At 35.1% G+C, this 27,742-nt stretch overlaps 1 protein-coding gene and 1 non-coding gene across 5 annotated transcripts in view; both read right to left on the bottom strand.

The window, feature by feature from the left end:
* Nucleotides 1-1,283: 1,283 nt before the first annotated feature.
* The window catches only part of LOC110132251 (ubiquitin carboxyl-terminal hydrolase 9X-like), a 144,579-nt gene continuing 118,120 nt past the window's right edge, over nucleotides 1,284-27,742 (bottom strand). For 2 of the 4 annotated variants that reach the window (XM_070464606.1, XM_070464605.1), the window contains exons 33-39: nucleotides 24,816-24,957; nucleotides 22,896-23,643; nucleotides 22,480-22,603; nucleotides 21,298-21,523; nucleotides 20,675-20,804; nucleotides 12,854-13,039; nucleotides 12,077-12,466 (exon numbers count right to left, since the gene is read on the bottom strand). In XM_070464606.1, coding sequence (XP_070320707.1) covers nucleotides 12,231-12,466; nucleotides 12,854-13,039; nucleotides 20,675-20,804; nucleotides 21,298-21,523; nucleotides 22,480-22,603; nucleotides 22,896-23,643; nucleotides 24,816-24,957 — 1,792 coding nt within the window. In that variant the 3' untranslated portion in view covers nucleotides 12,077-12,230. Of the gene's footprint in view, nucleotides 2,842-4,346; nucleotides 4,443-4,825; nucleotides 5,039-5,193; nucleotides 5,351-12,072; nucleotides 12,467-12,853; nucleotides 13,040-20,674; nucleotides 20,805-21,297; nucleotides 21,524-22,479; nucleotides 22,604-22,895; nucleotides 23,644-24,815; nucleotides 24,958-27,742 lie in introns of those variants that run through there. The other 2 variants (XM_020885471.2, XR_002312416.2) reach the window with 2 other exon arrangements.
* Nucleotides 7,740-7,846, bottom strand: LOC139034170 (U6 spliceosomal RNA). The gene has a single exon (XR_011486598.1). It is a non-coding gene; the product is annotated as a U6 spliceosomal RNA (small nuclear RNA).

Below are 27,742 nucleotides of genomic sequence, written 5' to 3'. Positions count from 1 at the left end.
GAGGGATGGGATGAGGAGGGAGTTAGGAAGGGGGTTTGGGATGGGGAACACACATACACCCGTGGCGGTTTCATGTCAATATATGGTAAAACCACTACAATTATTGTAAAGTAATTAGCCTTCAGTTAAAATAAGTAAATTTATTTTTTTTAAAAAGGAATAAAAAATAACAACACACACAAAAGAAACAATTTAGGTTATTGCATAAATGTAGTTCATAAAGCAGCAGAATGGCTTGGGAGGATTAACTCCAATTTGAAAAGAAGTTGTGACTAAAACATGGCAAAGCAGGCTACAGAAAGAGTTTGGGAAAGAAGAATCAATGTAGCAAATGCCATTGTTAAGAAACTGCCACAGCAACTCTAACTTTCAGCAAACATACTCCTAATCAGTCAGCAGTGATTAACATCAAGGCAAGATCTTCTGCCAGCAGATATCATAACTCACCGAAGACTTAGATAATGGTTAGCAATTTTTTTACCCGTAGGAATAAAACATTCAAACATCAAGACAGGGACTTCCCTGGTTGTCCAGACTGCACATTTCCAATGGAGAGGGAAAGGGTCTGATCCCTTATCAGGAAACTAGATCCCACATGCTGCATGGTATGGCCAAAAAAAAAACAAAACCATTTTTTCAACATACAATGCTGTTACTGCACACTATTTAATTTTTTATGTAACAGAATAGCAAAAATTCATGTGACTCACTTTACTGTGAAACTTGCTTGACTGCAGTGGTCTGCATTGCTAAACCTGCAATGTCTCTGAGGTAGCCTTATAACCTACTAAGTTCACTACTATTAAGTAACATAATCATAAAATAAAAAACATATTATAATTAAAAGTTAAAATGTAGAATCTCTTTAGCTTTGATTTTAAATTTCTTAATGTTACAGAAAACCCAGAATAATTATATATATATACACACATATATATATGTGTGTGTATATATATATAGTAGCTAAATGAGCAGTGGAGATAAGTATCTTCTCTGTTAATCACAATACTTTTATAAAGTACAATTACAGTCACAGACTTCTCATAAAAAAAAAGAAAGCACAAACAAGATCAGTTACGTTAGGAAATTTTTAAATTCTTTTTTTCTGTAATTCTCTAAAGAATAAAAGGTAAATCATTTTAAACAGAAAATCCCAATGTATCTGAAATTCTGAATTCAGTGTCATGTTAGGGTATGCTATGCAAAGAGTAAATTTCAGTATATATGAGGTTTTTAAGAAGAAATAAAAATGACAGGAAACAAAAACAACAGAGGACAAAGTCTTCTTAAATCAAATTCTATTTGTGAATTCAGCAAAATAATTTCTATAAAACAAAACAGCAAAATATTTAAATAGTATAAGATGGGCTGTATTTGTTTGCAGGGATATTTGGTTTTTAGACAGGCTCCAAAATATTACACACATTTTAAAGTTACCAATTCTTTTTTAAATATAGTATTTATTTCCAAGTTTCCTGAAATCCTGAAACAAATGTTTATTTTAAGATAGTACTTCAGAATTATAATAACTAACCAAACATTTATGTTTTAATTAAACCTCACAAAAGTAAGTTTTAGAATGGAAAAGAACCTGGGACAATTTTGCTACCAAGTAAAATTCTGACTGACTAGACTTATCAGCCAGACATCTTGGTGCAAGAGTCCACTAATCATTGGCCTCCAGTTGAAGCAAAATTTTAGAACCTTCATCTACTTGAAAAAAAAAAAAAAATCCAAAAAACAAGCACAGCAAGTACAGTCTTCTTTTATGTGCTCCATATCATAGCATAGCAAAATTCTGCATATTTAATATTTTAATATTTCTATTATCAATATTTTCACATTTCTGTGTCCCATCAAGAGACTCAAGTGTCAAATATTAAATATGAAGAACATACATATAACCAAAAACTGTTTGTTACATTTCTCATTTTATATTTACTCCTGGTATAAGAAATAAAAGCTCTGGGCAACATACCTGTCACTTTGAGGAAACTGCTATCATTCATATAACTTTGTTCTCACTGGCTATATAAACTTAGTGAGTGTTCTCGCTGGCTACACCAACATAGTGTGAAGCCAAGCTAAATACAGTATTACTACAGCTTTAAAGTGATCGTGTACTATTGGAATAAAAAGGTAATGAAAATATGCATAAACAGTGTTATTACAACACCAATTTCCAACATCACCCATGTAATTCAAAGCTCCAGTAACTAAGAGTTAGTAAGCAGCTACTGGTGTGACTGATACGAATGGCCTCGTTCATGTTAACTTTCTTCTCCCCATCTTTTTTTTTTTTGTAAAGGCTTTGCTCCAATTGCCATGAAGCTGAGAATACTGGTTGCCAAGTGCATCAGACATAACAAAATAGAAACCCAAAAAATCAAAAGACTTTTTTTGTAGATCTCTCATAGACACCAAAAATTTTTTGTTGCTTAAGCATTAACCGTCAAACAATAACATTATATACAACTTTCCCATTTACATATCAGTATCACCCATTTATTACAAAACACTATACACTTCTCCCGCAGGTGGATTCCCTGTTGACACCAAACATCTGCAAATGAGACAATGAATCAACTCTCCACTCCATGCTGAACAATTTCTCTATTTTGTTAAATACTATCCAAGTACATAAAAGTCTGGACTGTAAGGCCTAACAGCCTGGTCTTAAAGAACCAGTTAATTATGGACATTTCACTGATCTTTCATTTCAGATGAGGATACTTCTTCATTGCCTTCACAGTTTTCTTGTTGCTGCTGGGCAGTTTTCTGATGGTTATTCAAGTGATGTGCTGCTGGTCCTGTATATGGCTGTCCATGTATGTGACTATTCTGAGAAGGTGAAACAGATTGGTATGTCAGAAATGAAAATGAAAAATTCACATGGTAAAGTATGTCTAAAGGCTTCCCTGGTGGCTTAGCAATAAAGAATCTGCCTGCAATGCAGGAGACACAAGAGATGCGGGTTTGATCCCTGGGTCAAGAAAGTCTCTTGGAGGAGGAAATGACAACCCATTCCACTATTCTTGCCTGGAAAATCCCATAGACAGAGGAACCGAAGAAACAGTCTAGCATGTTGTAAAACAACTGGCCACGACTAAGCAAACTGAGTCTACCAAGTCGAAAAGCAGCCATGAGTCTATTTTCCTTGGGGTGGTACTCCGCAATCTCTGATTTTAACAAGGACCTGTAGATGATTTAAGGAATATTAAAGACCACTGGTCTACTCAACAATTTTAAATAGCTGAATTAGTCACCTTTATAGTTTATAATTCAGAACAACCTTTTTAGAAACTTTCTCCCCAAATTCTTGTTTACAAATCAAAGTTCCTTCAGATAAAATTTTTATCAGTTATTCCTTTTCGTGCAACAAAACATCTATTAAAATGAGTCAAACTATTAATAGGAGGAAGGGAACATGATGCTTTCTTCATGAAGCTACAGTGGTTTCTATGATTACTTGTGTGTATGTTTTTTGTTGCTTTGTGTGTGTGTGTGTTCCTCTCTAATTCTTACAGAATTTGGCTAGGGCACACACATCAAGTTTATTAGTCTATAGTTTCAAGAATCTTAACAACTGGGATCTCTGTCATGTTCAGTCTTCTTATAGTCTTTCCACTCTTGATGTTTCAGAGGAGATATACATTTAAGTGTTCAAAATTGTCAGTATTATTATAATCTTTTTTTAAACTTGGAAGACATTTACATTTATTTTTACTTTCCCACACCAGCAATCATGTGTATCAGACTGGCCTGTTATTGTCCATCAGGAAACACAGCACTGTTGAATACTTTTTCCAGTGGAGAATACTGACTATTTTATCCAGTGAAGAACATAAGCAACTTTTAAATCTCTAGTTCTGGTGGTTCTTTGAGAATGAACTACGGACTAAAATGTGCTGTGTTAGCTGGATGTCATGTGACTAGTACTGTGATCATATTCCCAGGTCCTTCCTGTGCACTGAAGGCTAATTTGACAGAATTGAGGCTTAAATATCATTGTTTAAAAGACATTCCTACTGCAACTAAACATTGCACCAAAGTAATCAAGACACTTTTACATTGGCTGTTTTCATGTTAATGCAAAATATACATCTCGATTAAGTGCAGTTTTTGGTGCAAGAGAGGTGCCGAGTGGGCAAAGGAAATACCCTAAGAGTGGTCAAAATATGCTGTAGTATCATTCCACTCCATCCACTCTTCTGATCATCTTGTCAAAGTTATTCTAAATAGTTTATTCCTTCATAGGCACAACTAAAAGCTACAAAATATTTAAGAAAAATAAGCAAATAATCACAAAAATTAGGGGGTTAAAATGAAGATAAACTCATGTTTACCTGTTGATAGTGAGATCCAGATGAATGAGGATATAATGGGGCATCTTCTGGTGGAGATGATTCATGCTCATCTGGTGCTTCTTGGTCATCTGGCTCCTATTATTAAGATGTTTAAAGAGATTAATAATGTGAGTACAAAGCAACTTTAAATTCACTTTTAATCTTTTAAAAAAATTTAAAACCACAAAGCTGATCTTTTTTAAAAACATTTTTTCATTTACAGCCAATAAAATAATTCAGAGAAAAAAATTTTGATTCACCTAAACATGTTTAGAACAATTTCACTGAAATTTCTTGAAACTAATTTCAACAAAGGTGTCAGGAAGTTTCCTGATTACTTAAGAAAAATTAATACTAAACATTAAAGCCAATAAAACTGCATGACAAAATTTTTAATACAATAAACACTGGCCTATAAAGAAAAAAATTACTTTTCTTTCTTCCATTTCTATTTGTTGCCCATGGGTGACTTTTTTTACCTCCTCTGGACAGAGTTCACAAGCTTTTGCAAGTGTCATCCTAGCACTATGTGATCTCTCCAAGAAATAACCATTTGATGTTTCATTGCTTTGCACTGGAGGAGACCAATTGTTGTAAGTGTATTGTGGATTGCCAGTGTATGGTCTTCTTTCAAGTTCATCTCCAAGCCATTCTACTGCCCAGGTCCACTTTCTTTTAAGATCGCCATTGCCCTTCAAAATAAAATAAAACAAAACAATTATGTAAAAGAATACATAAAAATTTTAAATGTTAACTTAAAATGCAGACTCCAAATTTTCATGATTCTTTTCTTGGAAAGCATCAATTAATTATGATCCAGATTATAAAATTAAAAAATAATTCTTACCTGTAATATTTGGTAAGCAACAGGACAACTGCTAAAAAGAGCCACCATACATTTTATACACTGGTATGCTCTTTTTTGATAGTGATTCTTAGAGCGCTGGATAGTATCAAACAATCCATCTCGGTCATCTGGGATTCCTTTAAGTGCATTATGAATTCTAGAAAAGAACCAGATACATAAATTTATAGTGTCTCTTAGCTAACATTTTGAAGTCCACTGCCTATATATTCAATGTATTTTTTAAGTCTAGTGTTAACTGCTAAGTCGGTCCCATTAATAAAGTCACTTCAATGATGAGAAAATAAATACAGAAGTCAAACTACTGTCACACAGATAGCAATATAGGGAGCTGACTAAGTCTGACTCAAGAGTCTGAAGTTCCACCAAATTATTATCAATCCAAAATGACTTTGCTTTACAGTAATTTAAATGAATTACTAAAACAATTAAAGATACCAATACTAAATTGTTCTTATTAAAATTACCATGAAGTATGTCTTCACAACTGCTTCAGTTGAGAACAGATTTACTTAGATCACTACCTGAAGAAAGCATTTCAGAGTATAAAGTCTAGTTTCTGTTGAAGTGATACAATCCAGCAGTACAAAATTAACCTGAATTCTAATCATTAAAACACACCCGGTGGGTTCAAAACTATGCTATTAGTTTGGTGCAAAAATTACTGAAGCTTTATTTTAGTGTGGAATTTTGCTGTTTGATACAGGAATACATTTATAAATAAATGTGGTTATGATGTGTAAAAGAATGAAAATGGAACACCAATACCATACACAAAAATAATCTCGAAATTAAACATCTAAATATAAGACCAGAAACTATAAAACTCTTAAGAGGAAAACTCAGGCAGAACACTCTCTGGCATAAATCACAGCAAGATCCCCTATGACCCACCTCCCACAGTAATGGAAATTGAAAAAAAATAAACAAACGGGACCCAATTAAACTTAAAAAGTTTTTGCACAAGGAAGGAAACAATAAGTAGGGTGAAAAGGCAGCCTTTAGAATGGGAGAGCAAATGAAATGACTGACAAAGAATTAAAATCTCTAAAATATACAAGCAGCTCATAAAGCTCAATACTAGAAAAATGAACCCAATCAAAAAAAAAAAAAAAAAATGGGCAAAAGAATGAAACAGATATCTCTCCAAAGATAACAAACAGATGGCTAAACACATGAAAAGATGCTCAACGTCACTCATTATTAGAGAAATGCAAATCAAAACCATCTCACATCAGTCAGAATGGCCACCATCAAAAACTCTTCAATGAATCCTAGAGAGGGTGTGGTAAAAAGGGAACCAACCCTCTTACGCTGTTGGTGGGAATGCAAACTAGTACAGCCACAATGGAGAAGTGTGGAGATCCCCTAAAAAACTGAGAATAGCACTGGCATATGACCCTGCAATCCCACTGGGTTTGGGCATACACCAAGGAAACTAGAACTGAAAGAGAAACAGGTACCCCAATGTTCATTGCAGCACTGTTTACAATAGCTAGAACATGGAAGCAACCTAGATGTCCACTGGCAGATGAATGTATGAGGAAGTTATGGTACACATACAGAGTGGAATGACTTGCTATAAAAAGGAACACATCTGAATCAGTTTTCATGAGGTGGATGAAACTGAAGCCTACTATACAGAGTGAAGTTAAGTCAGAAACAAACACCAATCTGTACATTAACGCATATATATGGGATTTAGAAAGCTGGTAATGACAATCTTATACACAAGGCAACAAAAGAGACACAAATGTAAAGAACAGACTTTTGGACTCTGGGAGAAGTCAAGGGTCAGATATTTGACAGAGTAGCATTGAAACATGTATAATACCATATGTAAAAGAGATGACCAATATGAGTTCAATACATGAAGCAAGGTACTCTGAGACAACCCATTTGGATGAGGTGGAGAGGGAGGTGAGAGGGGGTTTCAGGATAGGGGGACACATGTGCACCTGTGGCTAATTCATGTTGACAGATGACAAAAATCATCACAATACCGTAAAGTAATTAGCCTCCAAATTTAAAAATTAAATACAGTTACGTTACACATCCTTTTAATGCCCTTTTCTCACTTTGTTTTTTTCTAATGATTTTACTACTTAATTTTATATTTATTTCAGACTAGGGACTAGAGAAATGATGTCAGACAAAAAGCAAATTCAGGTGATTTTCTTATTTCAGTCCCAAATGGGTCAAAATGAACCAGAAAGCAGCGCAAGATAGCTCACACCATCAACAACGCATTTGGCCCAGGAACTGCTAATGAACAGACAGTGCAGTGGTGGTTCAAGAAGTTCTGCAAAAGAGAGGAGGAGTATAGGGGCTGGCCATTGAAAGTTGACAACCGAGAACATCATTGATGCTTACCCTCATACAACTACATGAGAAGCTGCCAAAGAATTCAACTTGACCATTCAATGACCATTTGACTTTTTTTTTTTTTTGAAGGTTTTGGTTATTCTGTTTATTTCACTTAGGACAGTCAGTGGGCAATAACTGGGGTACTTAAAAAGTCATATCAAAAAAATATGGAACACTTCATGAATTTGCGTGTCATCCTTGCGCAGGGGCCATGCTAATCTTCTCTGTATCGTTCCAATTTTAGTATATGTGCTGCCGAAGTGAGCACTCATTTGACATTTAAAACTGGAAAGGTGAAAAAGCTCAATACATGGGTGCCTCAGGAGCTGACCAAAAATCAGAAAAGGGCTGTCATTTTGAGGTGTCGTACACTCTTAATATAGGCAACAACAACAAACCCATTTCTTGATCAGATTTTGACATGAGACAAAAAGTGGGTTTTATACAACAACCAGCAATGAATGACCAGCTCAGTGGCTGGACTGAGAAGAAGCTCCAAAGCACTTCCCAAAGCCAAAACTGCATGCACCAAAAACAGTTCACAGTTACTGGTAGTTTGCTGCCCATCTGATCCACTACAGGTTTCTAAATCCTGGCTAACGATGACATCTGAAAAGTATGCTCAGGAAACTGATAAGAAGCCACGAAAAATTGCATAAAGGGACCAATTCTTCTCTGTAACAACAGTCAACCACGCCCAACCACATATCACACACCAACGCTTCAAAAGCTGAATGAATTGGGCAAGAAAGTTTTGCCTCATTTTGCTGCATTCACGTGACCTCTCACCAACTGACAATCAATTCTTCAAGCATCTCAACAACTTTTTGCAAGGAAAACGCTTCCACAACCAACAGGAGGCAGAAAATGCTTTCCAAGACATCCCTGAATCCCACAGCATGTAATTTTATGCAATAGGAATAAATAAACTTATTTTTTGTTGGCAAAAATGTGATTTTAATGGTTCTTATTTTAATAAAGATATGCTTGACTGAACTTATAATCATTTAAAACCCATGGTCTGAAATAGCATCATATTTGCACCAACCTAGTAACTTTGGCCACCTGATGCTACGTACTGACTCACTGGAAAAGACCCTGGAAATAGAACTGCCATATGACCCAGCAATCCCACTGCTGAACACATACATCGAGGAAACCCGAACTGAAAGATATATGTGTACCCCAATGTTCATTGCAGCACTATTTATAATCACCAGGACATGGGAGCAACCTTGATGTCCATCAGCAGACAAATGGACAAGAAAGCTGGGGTACAAACACACAATGGAATACTACTAAGTCATTAAAAAGAATACATTTGAATCAGTTCTAATGAGGTCAATGAAATTGGGGCCCATTATACAGAGTAAAGTAAGCCAGAAAGATAAAACACTAATACAATATACTAACGCATATATACAGAATTTAGAGATGGTAACAATAACCCTAGTATAGAAGTCTTTTGGACTCTGTGGGAGAAGGTGAGGGTGGGATGACTTGAGACAATAACACTGAAACATGTATATTATCATATGTGAAACAGATCCTCACTCCAGGTTCAGTGCATGAGACAGGGTGCTCAGGGCTGGTGCACTGGGACAACCCAGAGGGATGGGATGGGGAGGGAGGTGGGAGGGAGGGTTCAGGATGGGAAACAAATGTACACCATTGGTGGATTCATGTCACTGTATGGCAAAACCACTACAATATTGTTAAGTAATTAGCCTCCAATTAAAACAATTTCAAAAAAAAGAAGACCCTGATGCTGGAAAAGACTGAAAGCAGGAGATTTCACAGGATGAGATGGTTGGATGGCACCACCAACTCAAAGGACATGAGTTTGAGCAAGCTCCGAGAGTTGGTGATGGATAGGGAAGCCTGGTGTGTTGCAGTCCATGGGGTCGCAAAGAGTTGGGACATGACTGAGCAACTGAACTGACTGAATAAGAACTTGTTGAACTGCTAATGATACATGATTTAATTTCAACTCTAGTCTTATATAGTAGACTGATTCTTGTTCTCAGTAGACAATCTGTAAATTATTTACAGATAAAAATGTATCTTTAGTATCAGTACCTGAATAGAAAGCATCTAGAAAAAAATTCTCTTTTATACCATTTGTTTTACTTAATAGCAATATACCCCAAACCAAAAGCAGGGATTTTATTGTTTAATGTATTTCTGTTTTGCAATATACATTCATAATATTACTCTTTTTGAGAAATTATTTCACTAATTTTTCAAAGTCTCATCATTCCAGCAAAAATAACACACTTAGGCACAGTTTATCTTGGAACACTTGCAGTATTGTAGTGTATACTGTACTTTTATTCTTTAGTTTTGCAGTGATAACAAAATGGTGTCTGTTTCTGCAACACAGACATTAGTATCAATTGCTTTTCCTATGCCATTATAATCAACATTGTTTTTACCCTTTTTTTTTGTTCTGTTGTCAGTGACAGTGCTTGGCATATAGTAGGCTCTTTGCTTAAGATAGTAACAATCCCATATTAGTCTGTTCATAAAACCTCACTATTTTTCACAACATTCAAATAAAATTTAAATATTTAAATATTTACTATTTTCTTTGGAGAAAAAGGCTATGATGAGACTGATGAGTTGAACACATCTATAAGGTGAAGTCATATACTAAACAACGTAGGTTTTTAATTTCTCTTAAGTAAAAAACAAAATTTTAAAACAAATTCTGGTTAAAGCAAATTAAATCACTAAACCAAGTATTAAGACAAATCAACAAATTCTATCAAGATACCAAAATAGATATTGACTAATAAATGAATATAGGATGTAACATTTTTGTTTCATGGTGATTTGTCTTCTGTTAACACTATTTTGGGAGAAGGCAGTGGCACCCCACTCCAGTATTCTTGCCTGGAAAATCCCATGGACGGAGGAGCCTGGGAAACTGCAGTCCACAAGGTCGCTAAGAATCGGACACAACTGAGTGACTTCGCTTTCACTTTTCACTTCATGCACTGGAGAAGGAAATGGCAACCCACTCCAGTGTTCTTGCCTGGAGAATCCCAGGGACGGGGGAGCCTGGTGGGCTGCCGTCTATGGGGTCTCACAGAGTCGGACAGGACTGAAGTGACTTAGCAGCAGCAGCAACACTATTTTGGGCTTCCCTGGTGGCTCAGCTAGTAAAGAATCTGTTTGCAATGTGGGAGACTAGGTTCAATCCCTGGGTTGGGAAGATTCCCTGGAGAAGGGAAAGGCTACCCACTACTGTATTCTGGCTTAGAGAATTCCATGGATGGTACAGTCCCCTGGGGACGCAAGAGTCGGACATGACTGAGCGACTTTCACTTCACTCTATTTTGACAACACTAATTTTGATTTGCTGCTTATCTGATAAGATGATAAACTAGGTGATACTTTGAAAATAATAGTTTAATAAGTGGAATATTTTCAATCCCCCTGAAATGTGAGATTAAGATGATTTAACAATCTGTTCTAAAAATTTAGAATGACCTTATGTCATTCTAAGGTCATTTTACTTCTAAATTTTATTTTTTCTTTCATAATTGAGAATTTATAGGTTGCTTTGAGGATCAGTACACAGACATTTCAATCCAAACACAATTCTTAGCACACCTACCGAAAATCTAAAAAATCATGTACTTGTTAATCAAGTTATACGAGGGAATTTCCAGCTTAAAATCTGGAGCTAAATTTTCCTTGACAGGATTATCAAGTACCAGTATCTTCAAATACTGATGTGGTATTACATCCTAAGTCCCACTAATTCACAATTTTATATCATATACAATACAAACTCAAACTGTCAATCATTCACATTACATCAACAAAGTTAACAGAAATTCAGATTACAAGGACCAAAGATGTTACCGAGTGCACAAAAATTTTTTTGGTTATTAGAATGACTAACAGTTGGCAATATGTACACATGCTTGTTTCTAAAATCAACTATAATCAATCCCTGTGAAGAGCAAAGTGAGGATCAGTTAGCAGAGTTGGGCAACTAATTCTATATCAGCATTTGTAGGCTCAGTTTTACTTCAAAGAACACAGCAGAATTTGGGGAAACATTAGTTCCAAACATTACTCTTGTCCCCAAATATAGTAATAAAACTTCCACCAGGCAAGGATTATTGTTAGGTAACGAAATGTTCCTTAGTGTAATGAATTTAAAACATGTAATAAATGATTATTATTTTTCTAAATTGACAGAATTTAAAAATTCATGAAAAGCTTGTATTACTCACTCTTAGTTAAAAAAAATAAAAAGCATTAAGTGGAAGCAAAAAAAATTACTAATAAGCATAAAACTGTGGCTTTAAGAGAAAATAACAATGAAATAAAACTATGATGGGGAAATATTTCATGCATTGTGCTACTATGTATTTTAACAGGTTCGAGAAGTAAAAATATATTCGGTTACTAAAAATTTCAGTTTGTTTTTAGAATCTACAAAATTATCATTATTTTGGTAGCAAAAAGTGTATCCACCTGTGAGCCTGCCAGGAATCCTCTATCAGTAAAATCTGCAGAAGTAGATCCAAATATGGTCGAAGTTCATAGGTGTATGAATATGCAACCTAAAAACGGATGGGACATAATTGAATTTCTTATTTAAAAGACTAATCAAATTATAGGCATATGAATGTTTATTTTCCTTTAACCTGCCAGAGAAGTTCACTGAGGACAGTAGATGAGAACTGAGGATTCTCCCAGCAGCAAAAACGAAGCAATTTGATGGTTTCCTCTGAGTTACTGCAATCTTCAATAATTTTCTTCACATAGCTTGTTCTCACAAATAAAATGTCTGCCACATTCTGCTGAATTGGCATTATAGGCTGCGATAAGTTAGGGTCACCAAAAGGATTGGGAAGAGGGGGATTACCTAGAACAGATTTGTCATCAATGAACAGCCAATAGATGCCTTTGCAAAACTGTAATACTGAATTTTTTATTAAAAAAAAATATGAATTAAGTGCTCTAAACACAAACACTCATAATGGTAGGATATACTAAGATGATAAGATGCAAAAATATAAATGCTGATAATGAAGACCAAAAAAATTAAAGTTAAAATTCTTAAATCATTTCAACCCTACTAATTTTATTACAGCAGGTGAATTTTGTAAAAGGTCTCAAACTTGTAAAAAAGCTAGTTATAAATAAATATACTAAAGCATATAATCCCATTTTATAAATTTCATAATTTTAATACTACAGAAGCTTACCATTATTTTTAAACTATTATAAATAACAGGACATATTACTTTACCATTGATTGAAGATTGCATTCTTGATGAGACATTGCAACAGCGGATCAGTTGAGACACTACTGAGTATAACTTGCCTAATTCTGCATACTGATATTTGATTGGAGGACCTGGCCCTTCATCTAAAGACACAAGCATAAAGGTAGCAGGTACGCTCAATTTCAGAAGCTGTGTCTTTTCTGCCATACCTATTAAAAAGGGAGGAGAAGAATGTTTATCAAAAACAAAAGCAAAAATAGTAAGAATAGCAAGTGCTGCTTTAATAAATAATTATGTCATACGGCTGCCTATAATTTTTATGACTAAAGTTCATCTCTTTTGATTAGACTGCAGAAATACATATACAATACAGATGGAACAGAAAATACACTGATTTACTTAAGCTAAATTTAACTATCCCTACTACGATACAGTGACATGTCTCTTTTATTACAATTATACTAGAGAAAAGTACACTTCACAGAACCTAAAGTGACCAGAAGAAACTAAATAGTATTTCTCATGACAATAAGGTAGATGACAAAGACAGAAACTGCTAAATGAGAAATAACATCTCTTTTGTAATCTATTTTTTCCCACTCTAAAAAAATCTTTTTGGGGAAAAAGGCCTATTTCCTATTGCTTTTTCCCCTAATTTTACCATTCAGTTTCTCTCCTAATTCAGGTCTGAATTAAGTTTGAATCTCATTCAGGTTTAAAGGTAAAAAACAGTTCTCAAATTCAACTGTTTCTTTGTTCTTGAATCTTTTACCTGGATTCTCTCATCTTCATTTTTTATTTCTTCTCACCTTCCATGGTTTTTTCTTCTTATTTTCTCCCCTTTCTATTTCTTGCTATTAATTGCAGATTTTTTCTCTCCCCCTGTTCTCATTCTACACTATCTTCTAATACTACTTACTCTTTTGTAGCTAAATCTGTAAGTTTGCATACATAAGGATGATTCCAAATTTTGCATGTATATATCTCAATGTTTATTGGACTTCTTCAGTAAGCTGTGCAACAGGCCTTTAAAATTTGTTGGCTCAGATAAGTTCCTCCATCTAGGTTTTCTCTCAGTAAACGGCAACAGTCTTCTCTCAGTTCCTGAAGACAAACTCTGAACTTAGGTCTTTTCCCTGATCCATTCACTCAAATATGAATCACCAAGATCTGCTGATGCTCTCATTAAAAACTCCTGAATATTCCAAGTGTATCTTTCATTGCCAATTCCATAATATATGGGCAATAATGATCTCTATCTACATATCATTATATTACAATCTCTAGTCTTGTACCATTACATTCCATTCTAGTCTACAGCCAGTACAATCTTTCTAAGGTGAACCTCATTAGCAATGTTATGATGACTCTCGGTGCCCTCACAGTAACCTGCAGACTCTGTTACAAGACCTGCCAAAACAAAATATACAATGGACAATCTCTAACAAGTGGTGCTGGGAAAACTTGTCAATCACCTCTAAAAGAATGAAACTAGAACACTTTCTAACACCATACACAAAAAGAAACTCAAAATGGAGTAAAGATCTAAATAAACAAAAACTGTAAAACTCCTCGAGGAAAACATAGGCAAAACACTCTGACATAAATCACAGCAAGGTCCTCTATGACCCACCTCCCAGAGTAATGGAAATTAAAGAAAAAATAAACAAATGGAACTTAATTAAGCTTAAAACCTTTTGCACAACCAAGGAAACTATAAGCAAAGTAAAACGACAGCCTTCAGAGTAGAAGAAAATAATAGCAAACAAAGCAATTGACAAAAAATTAATCTCAGAAATATACAAATACCTCATGCAGTTCAATACCAGAAAAATAAATGACCCAATCAAAAAGTGGGCCAAAGAACTAAACAGACATTTCTCCAAAGACATACAGATGGCTAACAAAATATGAAAAGATGCTCAACATCACTATCAGAGAAATGCAAATTAAAACCACAAACAGGAGGTCAGAATAGTGCTATCAAAAAGTCTACAAACAATAAATGCTGAAGAGGGTGTGGAGAAAAGGGACCCCTCTTACACTGCTGGTGGGAATGCAAACTAGTACAGACACTGTGGAGAAGAGTGTGGAGATTGTTTGAAAAACTGTAAATGGATCTGCCATATGACCCAGCAATCCTACTGCTGGGCATACACACCGAGGAAACCAGAACTGAAAGATATATGTGTACTCCAATGTTCATTGTAGCGCTGTTTACAATAGCTAGGACATGGAAGCAACTTAGATGTCCATCGGCAGACAAATGGATAAGAAAGTTGTGGTACATATACACAATGGAATATTACTCAGTTTTTAAAAAGAACTCATTTGGATCAGTTCTAATAGGTGAATGAAACTGGAGCCTATTATACAGAGCAAAGTAAGTCAGAAGGAAAACCACCAATACTAATGCATATATATGGAAAAACACCAATATTAATGCATATATATGGAATTTAGAAAGATAGTAACAACAACCCTGTATGTGTTGACACCAAAAGAGACACAGATATAAAAAACAAACTTTTGGACTCTGTGGGAGAAGGCAAGGGTGGGATGATTTGAGAGAACAGCATTGAAACATGTATATTACCATATGTGAAATAGATGACCAGTCCAAGTTTGATGCATGAAACAGGGCACTCAAAGCCAGTGCACTGAGACAACCCAGAGGGATGGGATGGGGAGGGAGGCTGGAGAGAGGTTCAGGATGTGGGACACACTTACACCTGTGGCTGATTCATGTCAATGTACAGCAAAAACCACTACAATGTTGTAAAGTAAGCCTCCAATACAAATAAATTTTTTTTTTAAAAAAGACCTGCCAAAAGAGTAGAGGTCTGGTATTTATCTCAATGTCTTTCACTATATCAAGACACCTGAGAAAAACTTTCGTATTGCCCAATGAGCCACTACGTCACGCAAAATCTTTGCATTTACTGTGAGCTCTGTTTACAAATTTCCTGTATCATTTTCTCCAGCAACTCATTTCTTACTCTATTACTCTATAAATGTAGGTTAGATACTTGCTCAAATGTGCACCTTTTATTTTCCTTGTGTATCATAACACTTTGTATCCCATTAACATTCTTTATTCTTATTTTCCTTGTGTATCATAACACTTTGTATCCCATTAACATTCTTTATTCATTGCTGGACTAAACCACACTGAAGACAGGTTTACAGTGTTTTATCAGAAAATCAAAAAACTGTTAAACAAAAAAAGCACCTTTTCATAAATTGGGTATTATGACACACTTTTTGGTAAAATATGATTTGACTCAAGATGAAGCAATCAATCAACATACTTATTTGTGGCAATGAAAATGAGTGACTGAGCATGCATTTATCCCATAATGTATTCCTGTTTATGAGTCCTCACAGTGTTTTTCTAGATTTTAGGAAATAATAGTTTAGTTTCATCAGCCTTAATTTCAGTTATTACTTAAAATGCTTACTTGCTAAAAGCATTACTTTTAAAATCTAAATCTAGCTTCTTCTAGGCCAATGGAATTTTATAAATGTATACTGATAAATGCCTACCATAAAAAAAAAAAAAATACGGACCAATGATGACTGATTTCTGAACAGGCATAATATCTAAAATGGAAACAATATAGACTTTTAGTGAGTTCTTAAATCTGGCATTTTGCATTTAAAAAACAGGACCAGAAAATGGAATTTTACTTACGCTTGTTTCTGTTGTAATTTCCTTCCTTGTTAACTATAAGATCTAAGAATCTTAGTTACTGATAAGACACCACAAATTAAACTATGTAAGACAGTAAGAAAGAGGAGACTTAAAAGAATAGCCTTCCTATTAAAGGATCACAAATTAAAAGTTGAGTAACAAATCCAAACAGGTAATACTTTAAAGAGGAAAGCTTGGGTACAAAACTTATTTTCTGGACAGAGGTAACTGAGATTAAAAAGAAGTTATTCAAAATGCTCTGCTAATTACTTGAATCAATTCCTCATAAACAACATATACAAGCAATATATATTAGGACCGCAAAACTTTTAACTAGACTACATCTCAAAAATGTAATAAAAAATTAACAACTCTAAGCTGCTGGTGCACCAATGTCTAAACCATTAAAGTTTTCTAACTGGACCGATAAATTTACTCTTTTTACTCTTTTTAAAACAGTCTCTCCAATAGAGGTGCTGGGAAAACTAGACAGTTACATGCAGAAGAATGATAGCAGAACATTCTCTAAAACCATTATACAAAAATAAATTCAAAACGATTTAAGGCCTAGATATAAAACCAAATACTACAAAATCAGTGGAATACAAACGTGGAACACCGACATAAATCATACCAACATGTTTTTGGATTCATCTCCTAAAAGAAATTAAACAAAAGCAAAAACAAATGAGGGGACTAACACACAACAAAGGAAATCATCCACACAAAAAAAGACAACCTACTGAAAGGGAGATAACTTACAAATGGTATGACCAGTAAGGGGTTCAAAATAGAGTTCATATGACTCAACATGAAAAAACACAACCCAATTAAGAAATGGGCTGGGACGTCCCTGGTGATTCAGTGGTTAAGGACCTACCTCACTATGCAGGGAATGCAGGTTCCATCCCTGGTTGAGGAACTAAGACTCCCACATGCTGTGAAGCAACTAAGCCTGTGAGACAAAACTACTGAGCCTGTTCACTACAACTACAGACCATGTGTGCTACAATGAAAGGCTCCATTTGACACAACTAGGATATCACAATTAAGAAACTAAGCAAAATAGAATATATAAACCCTCCTGCACTATCAGTGGGAATGTAATGTGAGAACAGCCACTATGGAGAACAGCATGGAGGTTCTTAAAAACTTTGAAAAACAGAATGACCATATTATCTAGCAATCCCACTCCTGGACATCTACATAGAGAAAACTGAAATTGGAAAAGACATGTCAAGTTCATTAAAGCACTATTTACAGTAGCCAGGACATGGAAACAACCAAAATGTCCATGGATAGATGGATAAAGAAGATGTGGTATATCTCTACAACAAAAAACTGCTCAGCTATAAAAGAGAGAAATAAAATAATGCCTTCTACAACAATATATATCCACTTGGACAGCATTATGCTAACTGAAATAAGCCAGAAAAAGACAAATAGTGTATGATCTCATTCATATTGGAATCCAAAAGAAACTAGTGAATGTAACAAAAAGAATCTGATTCACAGATACAAAAAATAAGCTAGTGCTTATCACTGCAGAGAAGGAAAGGAGAGGAGCAATACAGTTAAAGGAGGAAGAGGGATAACCTACCGTATAAGGATATATTATTGTACAACACAGGGAATATAGCCAATATTTTATAATAACTATAAATGGAGTATAACCTTTAAAAATTGTGAATTACTATCCTTACGCCTATAACTTATACAAAATTATACTTCAATAAAAATTGGTTCTCCTTCCTCTCTTAGTAAACAAGAACCTAAATTAATAATGAAAATATCACAAAAAATATTTATGTATTCTTGGTTCACTGCTACCAAGCAAAGTCCCCATCAAAAGAGTTTTCCAGTCTCCTAGACAGCCAGACAAGAAAATCTATTGGAATATAATAGGTTAATTGTAACATTATGTTAATTTCTGTTGTACATCAATGTGAATCAGCTGTTAAACTATATCCTCTCCCTCCCACACTCTTAAAGTAAGCATTCCATAACCACCGAAAAGAAGTAAATTGGTGTTAGGAAAAAAGTTCAGTCGCTCAGTCGTGTTCAGTTCACGACAAAGAGTCGTGTCTGACTCTTTGGGACCCCATGGACTGCAGCACACCAGGCCTCCCTGTCCATCACCAACTCCCAGAGTTTACTCAAACTCATGCCCATTGAGTCGGTGATACCATCCAACCAACTCATCCTCTGTCGTTCCCTTCTGCCCCTGCCTTCAATCTTTCCTAAGCATCAGGTCTTTTCAAATGAATCAGCTCTTCGCATCAAGTGGCAAACCACTTCAGTATTCTTGCCTTGAGAATCCCGTGAACAGTGTGAAAAGGCAAAAAGACAGGGCACTGAAAGCTGAACTCCCAAAGTCAGCAGGTGCCCAATATACTACTGGAGATCAGTAGAGAAATAACTCCAGAAAGAATGAAGAGATGGAGCCAAAGCAAAAACAACACCCAGGTGTGGATGTGACTGGTAATGGAAGCAAGGTCCGATGCTGTAAAGAGCAATATTGCATAGGAACCTGGAATGTTAGGTCCGTGAACGCAGGCAAATTGGAAGTGATCAAACGGGAGATGGCAAGAGTGAACATCGACATTAAAGGAATCAGCGAACTAAGATGGACTAGAATGGGTGAATTTAACTCAGATGACCATTGTATCTACAACTGTGGGCAACAATCCCTTAGAAGAAATGGAGTAGCCATCACAGTCAACAAGAGTCTGAAATGTAGTACTTCGATGAAGTCACAAAAATGACAGAATGATCTCTGTTCGTTTCCAAGGCAAACCATTCAATATCATGGAAATCCAAGTCTATGCCCTGACCAGTAATGCTTAAAAAGCTGAAGCTGAATGATTCTGTAAAGACCTACAAGACCTTCTAGAATTAATACCCAAAAAAGATGTCCTTTTCATTACAGGGGACTGAAATGCAAAAGTAGGAAGTCAAGAAACACCTGTAATAACAGGCAAGTTTGGCGTTAAGAGTACAGAATAAAGAAGGGCAAAGGCTAACAGAGTTCTGCCAAGAAAACACATTGGTCATATAGCAAATACCCTCTTCCAACAACACAACAGAAGATTCTACACATGGACATCACCAGAGAGTCAACACCAAAATTAGACTGATTATATTGCTTACAGCCAAAGACAGAGAAGCTCTATACTGTCATCAAAAATAAGACGGGGAGCTGACTGTGGCTCAGATCATGAATACCTTATTACCAAATTCAGACTTAAATTGAAGAAAGTGGGGAAAACCACTAGACCATTCAGAAAAAAAGTAGGCTATTCTAAAAAGGATATATTGAAAATGATACTTACTAGCTGGTATTGATTTAAACAGAAGAACTTTTAAGTAAACAACTACATAACACTTTCATGGATTTCAATTTATTTTAACCAAAATATATGCACAATAGGCCAGCTTCTTTGGAAAGTGACTCTTAAACCTGAAAGGTACAATTACTTGCACTCCTTCAGAAAATACAGATTTCTTTTCCTAGTCCTAGGAATTCTGATTCAGACAGCATGAGATGTGGTTTGGGAAAGTGTAGTTTTTTAAAGCCAGATTTAAGATAAAACATGAACATAATCTATGACCTTAAAGACTACTGAGACAGTAAGTGCATAAATTACCTTAGAATACAACTTGAGAAATGCCATTAAAAAGTTATACATGGGCTTCCTAGACTGCTCAGCAGTGAAGAGAGGTTCAATCTCTGCTCTAGAAGAATCCCACATGCTACAGAGCAACCAAGCCCATATACCACAACTATTGAGCCTGTGCTTTAGAGCCCAGGACCTACAACTACTGAAGCCTGGGCACCCTGGATCCCCTGTTCCATAACAGTAGAAGCCACCACAATGAGAAGCTGCATGCCACAACTAGATAATAGCCTCTGCTCACAGCAACTAGAAAGAGAAAGCCCATGCAGCAAAGAAAACCCAGTACAGGAAAAAATAAAAAACTAAATCTTAAGGAAAAAAAAATTATACAAAAAATCTGCAAAGGATTTCAAGGATAAACATAGAATACTGCTTGTATTTTAGATAAGATTAGTTCTCAACACTGCAATAAATTATTTCATCACTTGCTATGTAAATACAAAACACATTAAAAAGAATCATGAAATTCTTACCTAAATTGGCATACATGACAAACAGATTGAAATATTGCTGTAAATGACGACCATGTTCAGACACTTCCCTTCTCAGGAGATTTAATACTGCTCTTAGGAGATGATCACTCAAACTTAAATTGTCACATGCCTGTGAAACATAATTTACTGTTTTATCAGCAACAAGATACAGAATAGTATACTTCTATTTGCATTAAAAGGGTATGTCCACAGAAGTATCACATAGAAACTTATTAAATACATTTGCTTTTTGAGAGAGGAAGAGCTGGATAGATTTCATATCAGATGTTTTATATTCTAAGTGTTAGAGAATAATAAAATAAAAACAATGTGGAGCTTTATGCTAAAAATGTAGTCACCAAAAACACTCAGCCTTTATAAAATTAACATTAACTGAAAATGTAGTACAGAGCCTCTAATAACTCAATCAAAGAAATTTTCCTAATATTTTTAAGTACCTAATTACCATACCTTACTGTGAAATAATTTTAATGAATCCAATAATATGTATGTACCTTCATATACAGTACATACCTCAAGCAATGCATGTTTATTAATTTCATCTGGAAGAAAATATAATTTACTTTTAAGCATTTCATAATTAAAGCAAACCTTTCAATTACCTGACTAGAAGGTCCTGGAGATGTGAAAGATGAAGGACAAGGCCCATCTTGCAAAGAAAAATGTGCAAGAAATACTATAAGTTTTGCAAATGCACCTCTCACTTCAGCACTAGGGCACTCCAGAAGATATTCAGAGAAACGATTTGAGACACTGAAAAGCACATTATGAGCAAACCAAAAACGTACATTCTTGCTATGACGGAGCAGAATGCACAATGCATCATACCTGAAAAAGAAAAATAAATAAATTTTCAACATGTGGCCCCATTTTGATTACGCTAGTGAACAGGTTGCTATGAACCAAATAAAGAGGAAAGATCTCTATAATTAATAATCTCTATAATTAATAATCTTGGGTTTTGGGGGGTGGGGAGAGCGAGGGGGGCACACCAAGCAGCTTGTGGGATCTTAATTCTCTGACTAGTGACTGAACCCTGGCACTTCGCAATGCAAACACAGAGTCCTTATCACTGGACTGTCAGGGAATACCCAGTCACAGTTGGTTTTGATATGAATACCAGCCCTCTGACTTTTCTACTCCCAGAGTCCCAAAATGAAATTAATGAGAACTGTGTAAGCAGGGGAATGCAAATCTATTAATCTCTTTTTGACCTAGTGATATCTCCTTAACATTTTCTAATCTGAGATGCTACGAACAGTTATCATACTAAGGTGTTATAGTGTCTTCCATACCTTTATAAATATAAACAAGCTATTATTGTTATTTAGCTGCTCAAACGTGTACAACTCCTTACAACCACATGGAATGCAGCCATCCAGGCTCCGATGTCCATAGAATTTTCCCACAAGAATCCTGAAGTAGGCTGCCATTTTCTTCTCCAGTGATCTTCCCCACCCAAGGATCGAACCCCATCTGAATGGGTTTGACTCTGCATCAGCAGGCAGATAGGCAGGCAGATTCTTTACCACTGAGTCACCAGGGAAGCCCAAGCTTAACATACAATCATTTAGAATTCCTATAACTTTTTAAACGTAAGCCAGAATCCACATAGCAAAGACTTAACAAGCATTTTAAATACACAATTTCTCTCAACACTATTATCAAGACTTTTATTTTATATTTAAAATTTGAAATGATTCCCACATTCAGGAGAAAAAGCAATCTAATCAGGAACTTTACCAACTCTTAAGTACAAAGTAAATAAAATGAAAGCCATGTACCAATCACTGGCAGGACCACGGACTATTTTCTTGGTGTGAAATCCAGTGGTAAAAAGGAACCTAGCTCCAAGTTGAATGCTAATCATAGTAATTTCTTCGGCTTCAGGCAATAAGTGATCTTGTCCTTCAATAAAAAGCACATTAACAATCAAACACACTCTTTGTCTACAAGTGCTTAAATAAATGCTATGCTTTTTTTAAAACCTTAGCTAAAAGTAATCTTTAGCACTTACCTCAGCACTTAACCAATCCACGTTTCAAACTAATGCTTGGTCCAAATTCTAAGTTCAAGTTTTTCTGTCTCCAGATACTGACTATCACTATTGAAAAGTATGGGTAACTTAATTAACTGGCCCTGAATATGCTGACACATTTAAATTAAAATGAGTCTAAATAACTTAATGAAAAAAACTTACCTGGAGCAGGGTTTAAGTAAATACCATTACATGTAAGCAATTTTTTCACAAACTGAAAATATTCTAAACTGTACTGCATTCTGTTATGCATGAATTGCACATTTTGTTTTCGAACACTTCTCTCAATGGCTGGTGACATAATCTGATGGGATTTTGTGATAGTTAGCTCTGATATGCATCTTATCATTTCATCTTCTTGGTCTATTGTGTCCATTCGTTCATAAAACAGTATATAAGCATTCCACCATCTTTTCTGTCTTCTGTATGACATGCGTTTCATCATATGATCAAATACTTCTCCCATGTACTCTCCACCGAAACACTGATTTTTCATTTCTTCATCATCATCCATTTTACACTCTGTTACATCTCCATCATCAAATTTATACCAGCGATTTCTGTCACCATCTTTGCCATTCCTCTGAATGATGTAGGAGTAATAATGTCCACCACTTGCTTGACCACTGTGAACAAGCACCCCCACAAGTCTGTATTTCGTGTTTCCAGCTGTATCACTTCCAGACTGCTCATTCTGTTGTATCAACTGACTCTCTGGGTTTACATTATCTCCTTCCAGCTTTGCAACCCCTGGTACTGTGTAAGGTTCCATGTCCAGCTCTCGTGGAAATTCAAAGTAATCATTGAATTTAATTGCACATTCTCTTTCCCAGTCATAGTCAAAACGTTTCAATTGAATAGCAAGAACAGGAGGCAATTTTTTAATTAGCAACCGTTTTACTGTATCAACCTACAATAAATATTAAATATAATTGAATGTTCTACAATAAAACAAAAAACTTTATAATAGTATAATTTAAAATTTATGATCAGCTAAATTTACAAATGATAATAAACATAATTATTCACTATCACTGACTTTTTAAAAATATTTACAGCAAACCAAAAAAAATATAATCACTCACCTGTTGCAAAGTGATACCAAAAAAAAAAAAAATAGTGACGGACAAAACTAATGACTACCTGGTTCCCACTGTCACTGCTAACTGATCATGATATACTTCTTTACTTTATTTTTACGCTAATGAGTAGAGTCTGCTATGAGCAAACAGGAGAAATAATATAAGCAATAACATACTAATATATACAGAGTGCAGTGCCAGATAACATACTACCATGCTGCATTTAATTCACACCATCTTTTGGAACACTGCTACCAAACTCCTTTCTTTAAAATACATGGATTAAGAGCAGCTTGTGGAAGAAGAAACTGCCCGAGCAAAAACTGTATCAAAGATATGGATAGGTATGGCTTTAGAGGCCACAATGCTGTTAAAATTCAAGCAATGCAAGTAACTTGGAGATGAGAGGGTACAGTGAGTCCAGAAAAATATTAACTAGTTTTAAAAGAGTATGTATTTTCAAAAACATGTAATAATTTCATCCCACAGGATATTTAGGTGGCCACCTAAATAAAATTAGTTGGTGAGATTTTACAATCACACCTGATCTTTAAAACTGCAAGCTGTTCTAAAATCTTACATAACCAAATAAAATTAACACAGTTGTTCTACTAGAGTTGAAAAATAAGCCTGAATATGAAAGGGGAAACATATTTTCTGTTAGAAACTCTTCAGGTTTGAGGAATTCAATGCTTATGGGATTCAGGAAAGAATGAAAAGTTACTGACTTTTGTAAACTGCAAGAAAAAAAAATCACTTTCCTAATTTATAAGAAACAGTGACATTAACTTGTCATGACTTCTAAAATTATTCACCCAATTTAAAGGACTTTTCTCAATTTATTATTGGTTTCTTTCAGTATTATTTCCCTGACAATCTTTCTTAATCAGTTATCATGTTGACTACTGTTTCAGCACAGCAGAGGTAAACTTTGAGGTTGAAACAGCTTTGATGTCTCCCAGTTATGTTAAATGCAATCATAAAAATAAGCAAAACATACCTTTTTATCACATTTTTCACAACGATAAGCATTTGCACCTTCCAATAAATCGCCTTTGATATACTGTTCCAAAGAATCGAGAAGGTTTTGGTGATTTCTAATATCTACATTCAGAGTTGTAAAAGATTCTTCACACTCATATCTGAAAAAATCATTTAAGAAACATTAAAAGGATTTATTCCATTGCTTATTTTCAGAAAAAACCTGCTAAAGATACATATCTGTCACTATTTTACAGATACAGAAATGGGAGGGAGTGGTAGTCATGGTGAAGAGATGAATATAGTTCAGTTTACTAGGTAGAATACGATTTAAAGACAGGTTTTTCTGACTGCACTGCTTAAGTTCTTTACATTTTTTTTAATACTGCTAGCTGTGTTAAGCAGTACTGATTTACAGGAGAGAAAAGGTAAATGTTCATCAGGTTTAGAAAATAAGTATTTATGAACTGAATTTTTAAATGTTCCTCTATTTATGTAGCATAAAATAGCAACTAATGTTTAAGGCACTTAGTGGCCAAGCTCCAGCCTAAGGTATGATACAAGTTCAACTATCTAATGTACTTTTACAACTACAGAACTGCAAAAAAATTTACAATGTGGGTTAAGTAACGTGGTAAGAGTCAGCAACCCACAATGTGAAGATTTTCTACAAAAGCAGCTTTCAGAAACTTCTAATGATATGCTAATAAATTCTGAACATATACTCTCAACCAGTAAATCAACCAACCCACCTATCAAGAGTGCCTGGGAACTCCCTAATGGTCCAGTGGTTAAGACCCTGTGCTTTCACTGTCAAGGGCCTGGGTTTAATCCCTGGTCAGGAAACAGATTCCGCAAGCCACAGGAGTGGCAAGGAAAAAAAAAGCCCACTGTGTAAAGCACAGAGGATATTATGATTTAGACAGTCATTCATATTTAGAAGCTTATAGTACAGAAAGACAAAAAATGGAAGTACACTACGTAAGTATTTATTACACATATTCATATTGTGACAGAAACCTGTCCAAGGAGGAGAAAAATGGTCTTAGGGGGTAAACAAACTTCATCCACAGCTTGGTACACTCAAAAAAACCAATGTTCTGTAATACCAGAAAGACTCGGAATGCTTACATACTCTTAATAAATACTAAAACTAGTCTTGTTGGAAATGTTACTTCATTTGCACGATACATGTGTCAGAAAAAAAGAATTTACAAGTATTCTGAAAAATCTGTAAAAAAAAAAACTTGAGGGCTGATTGGTGACAAAGAGCTAGATTTTATTGGTTCTCTAATGTAAAATATCTTCCATAAGAATCCAAACTGCCCATGCTAGGTGAACAAATCTCTCTTCATATTCCAAATGAATGGCACTGTAAAAAGAATTTCTCATTTATGTGACCTTACCTTTATTTTATTAGTTTCAAAAATATCTGCTTTACAGGAATAGAAGGAACATACCTCAACATAATAAAAGCTATATATGACAAACCCACAGCAAGCATCACCCTCAATGGTGAAAAATTGAAAGCATTTCCCCTGAAATCAAAAACAAGACAAGGGTGCCCACTCTCACCACTATTATTCAACATAGTTTTGGAAGTTTTGGCCACAGCAATCAGGGCAGAAAAAGAAGTAAAAGGAATCCAGATAGGAAAAGAAGAAGTGAAACTCTGTTTGCAGATGACATGATCCTCTACATAGAAAACCCTAAAGACTCTACCAGAAAATTACTAGAGCTAATCAACGAATACAGTCAAGTTGCAGGATATAAAATTAACACACAGAAATCTCTTGCATTCCTATACACTAACAATGAGAAAACAGAAAGAGAAATTAAGGAAACAATACCATTCACCATTGCAACAAAAAGAATAAAATACTTAGGAGTATATCTACCTAAAGAAACAAAAGACCTATACATAGAAAACTATAAAACACTGATGAAAGAAATCAAAGAGGACACAAGCAGATGGAGAAATATACCATGTTCATGGATTGGAAGAATCAATATTGTCAAAATGGCTATACTACCCAAAGTAATCTATAGATTCAATGCAATCCCTATCAAACTACCAACAGTATTTTTCACAGAACTAGATCAAATAATTTCACAATTTGTATGGAAATACAAAAAACCTCGAATAGCCAAAGTAATCCTGAGAAAGAAGAATGGAACTGGAGGAATCAATCTGCCTGACTTCAGACTCTACTACAAAGCCACAGTCATCAAGACAGTATGGTACTGGCACAAAGACAGAAATATAGATCAATGGAACAGAATAGAAAGCCCAGAGATAAGTCCACGAACCTATGGTCACCTCATCTTTGACAAAGGAGGCAAGGATATACAATGGAAAAAAGATAATCTCTTTAACAAGTGGTGCTGGGAAAACTGGTGAACCACCTGTAAAAGAATGAAACTAGGACACTTTCTAACACCATACACAAAAATAAACTCAAAATGGATTAAAGATCTAAATGTAAGACCAGAAACTATAAGACTCCTAGAGGAGAACATAGGCAAAACACTCTCCGACATAAATCACAGCAGGATCCTCTATGACCCACATCCCAGAATTTCAGAAATAAAAGCAAAAATAAACAAATGGGACCTAATGAAACTTAAAAGCTTTTGCACAACAAAGGAAACTATAAGCAAGGTGAAAAGACAGCCCTCAGATTGGGAGAAAATAATAGCAAATGAAGCAACAGACAAAGGATTAATCTCAAAAATATACAAGCAACTCCTCCAGCTCAACTCCAGAAAAATAAATGACCCAATCAAAAAATGGGGCAAAGAACTGAACAGACATTTCTCCAAGGAAGACATACAGATGGCTAACAGACACATGAAAAGATGCTCAACATCACTCATTATCAGAGAAATGCAAATCAAAACCACAATGAGGTACCATTACACGCCAGTCAGGATGGCTGCTATCCA

The sequence above is a fragment of the Odocoileus virginianus genome, unplaced genomic scaffold, assembly GCF_023699985.2.
Source record: "Odocoileus virginianus isolate 20LAN1187 ecotype Illinois unplaced genomic scaffold, Ovbor_1.2 Unplaced_Contig_32, whole genome shotgun sequence".
Lineage (NCBI taxonomy): Eukaryota > Metazoa > Chordata > Mammalia > Artiodactyla > Cervidae > Odocoileus > Odocoileus virginianus.
The sequence above is the reverse complement of the archived record's forward strand: the minus strand, read 5'-3'. Positions and strand labels throughout refer to the sequence as shown.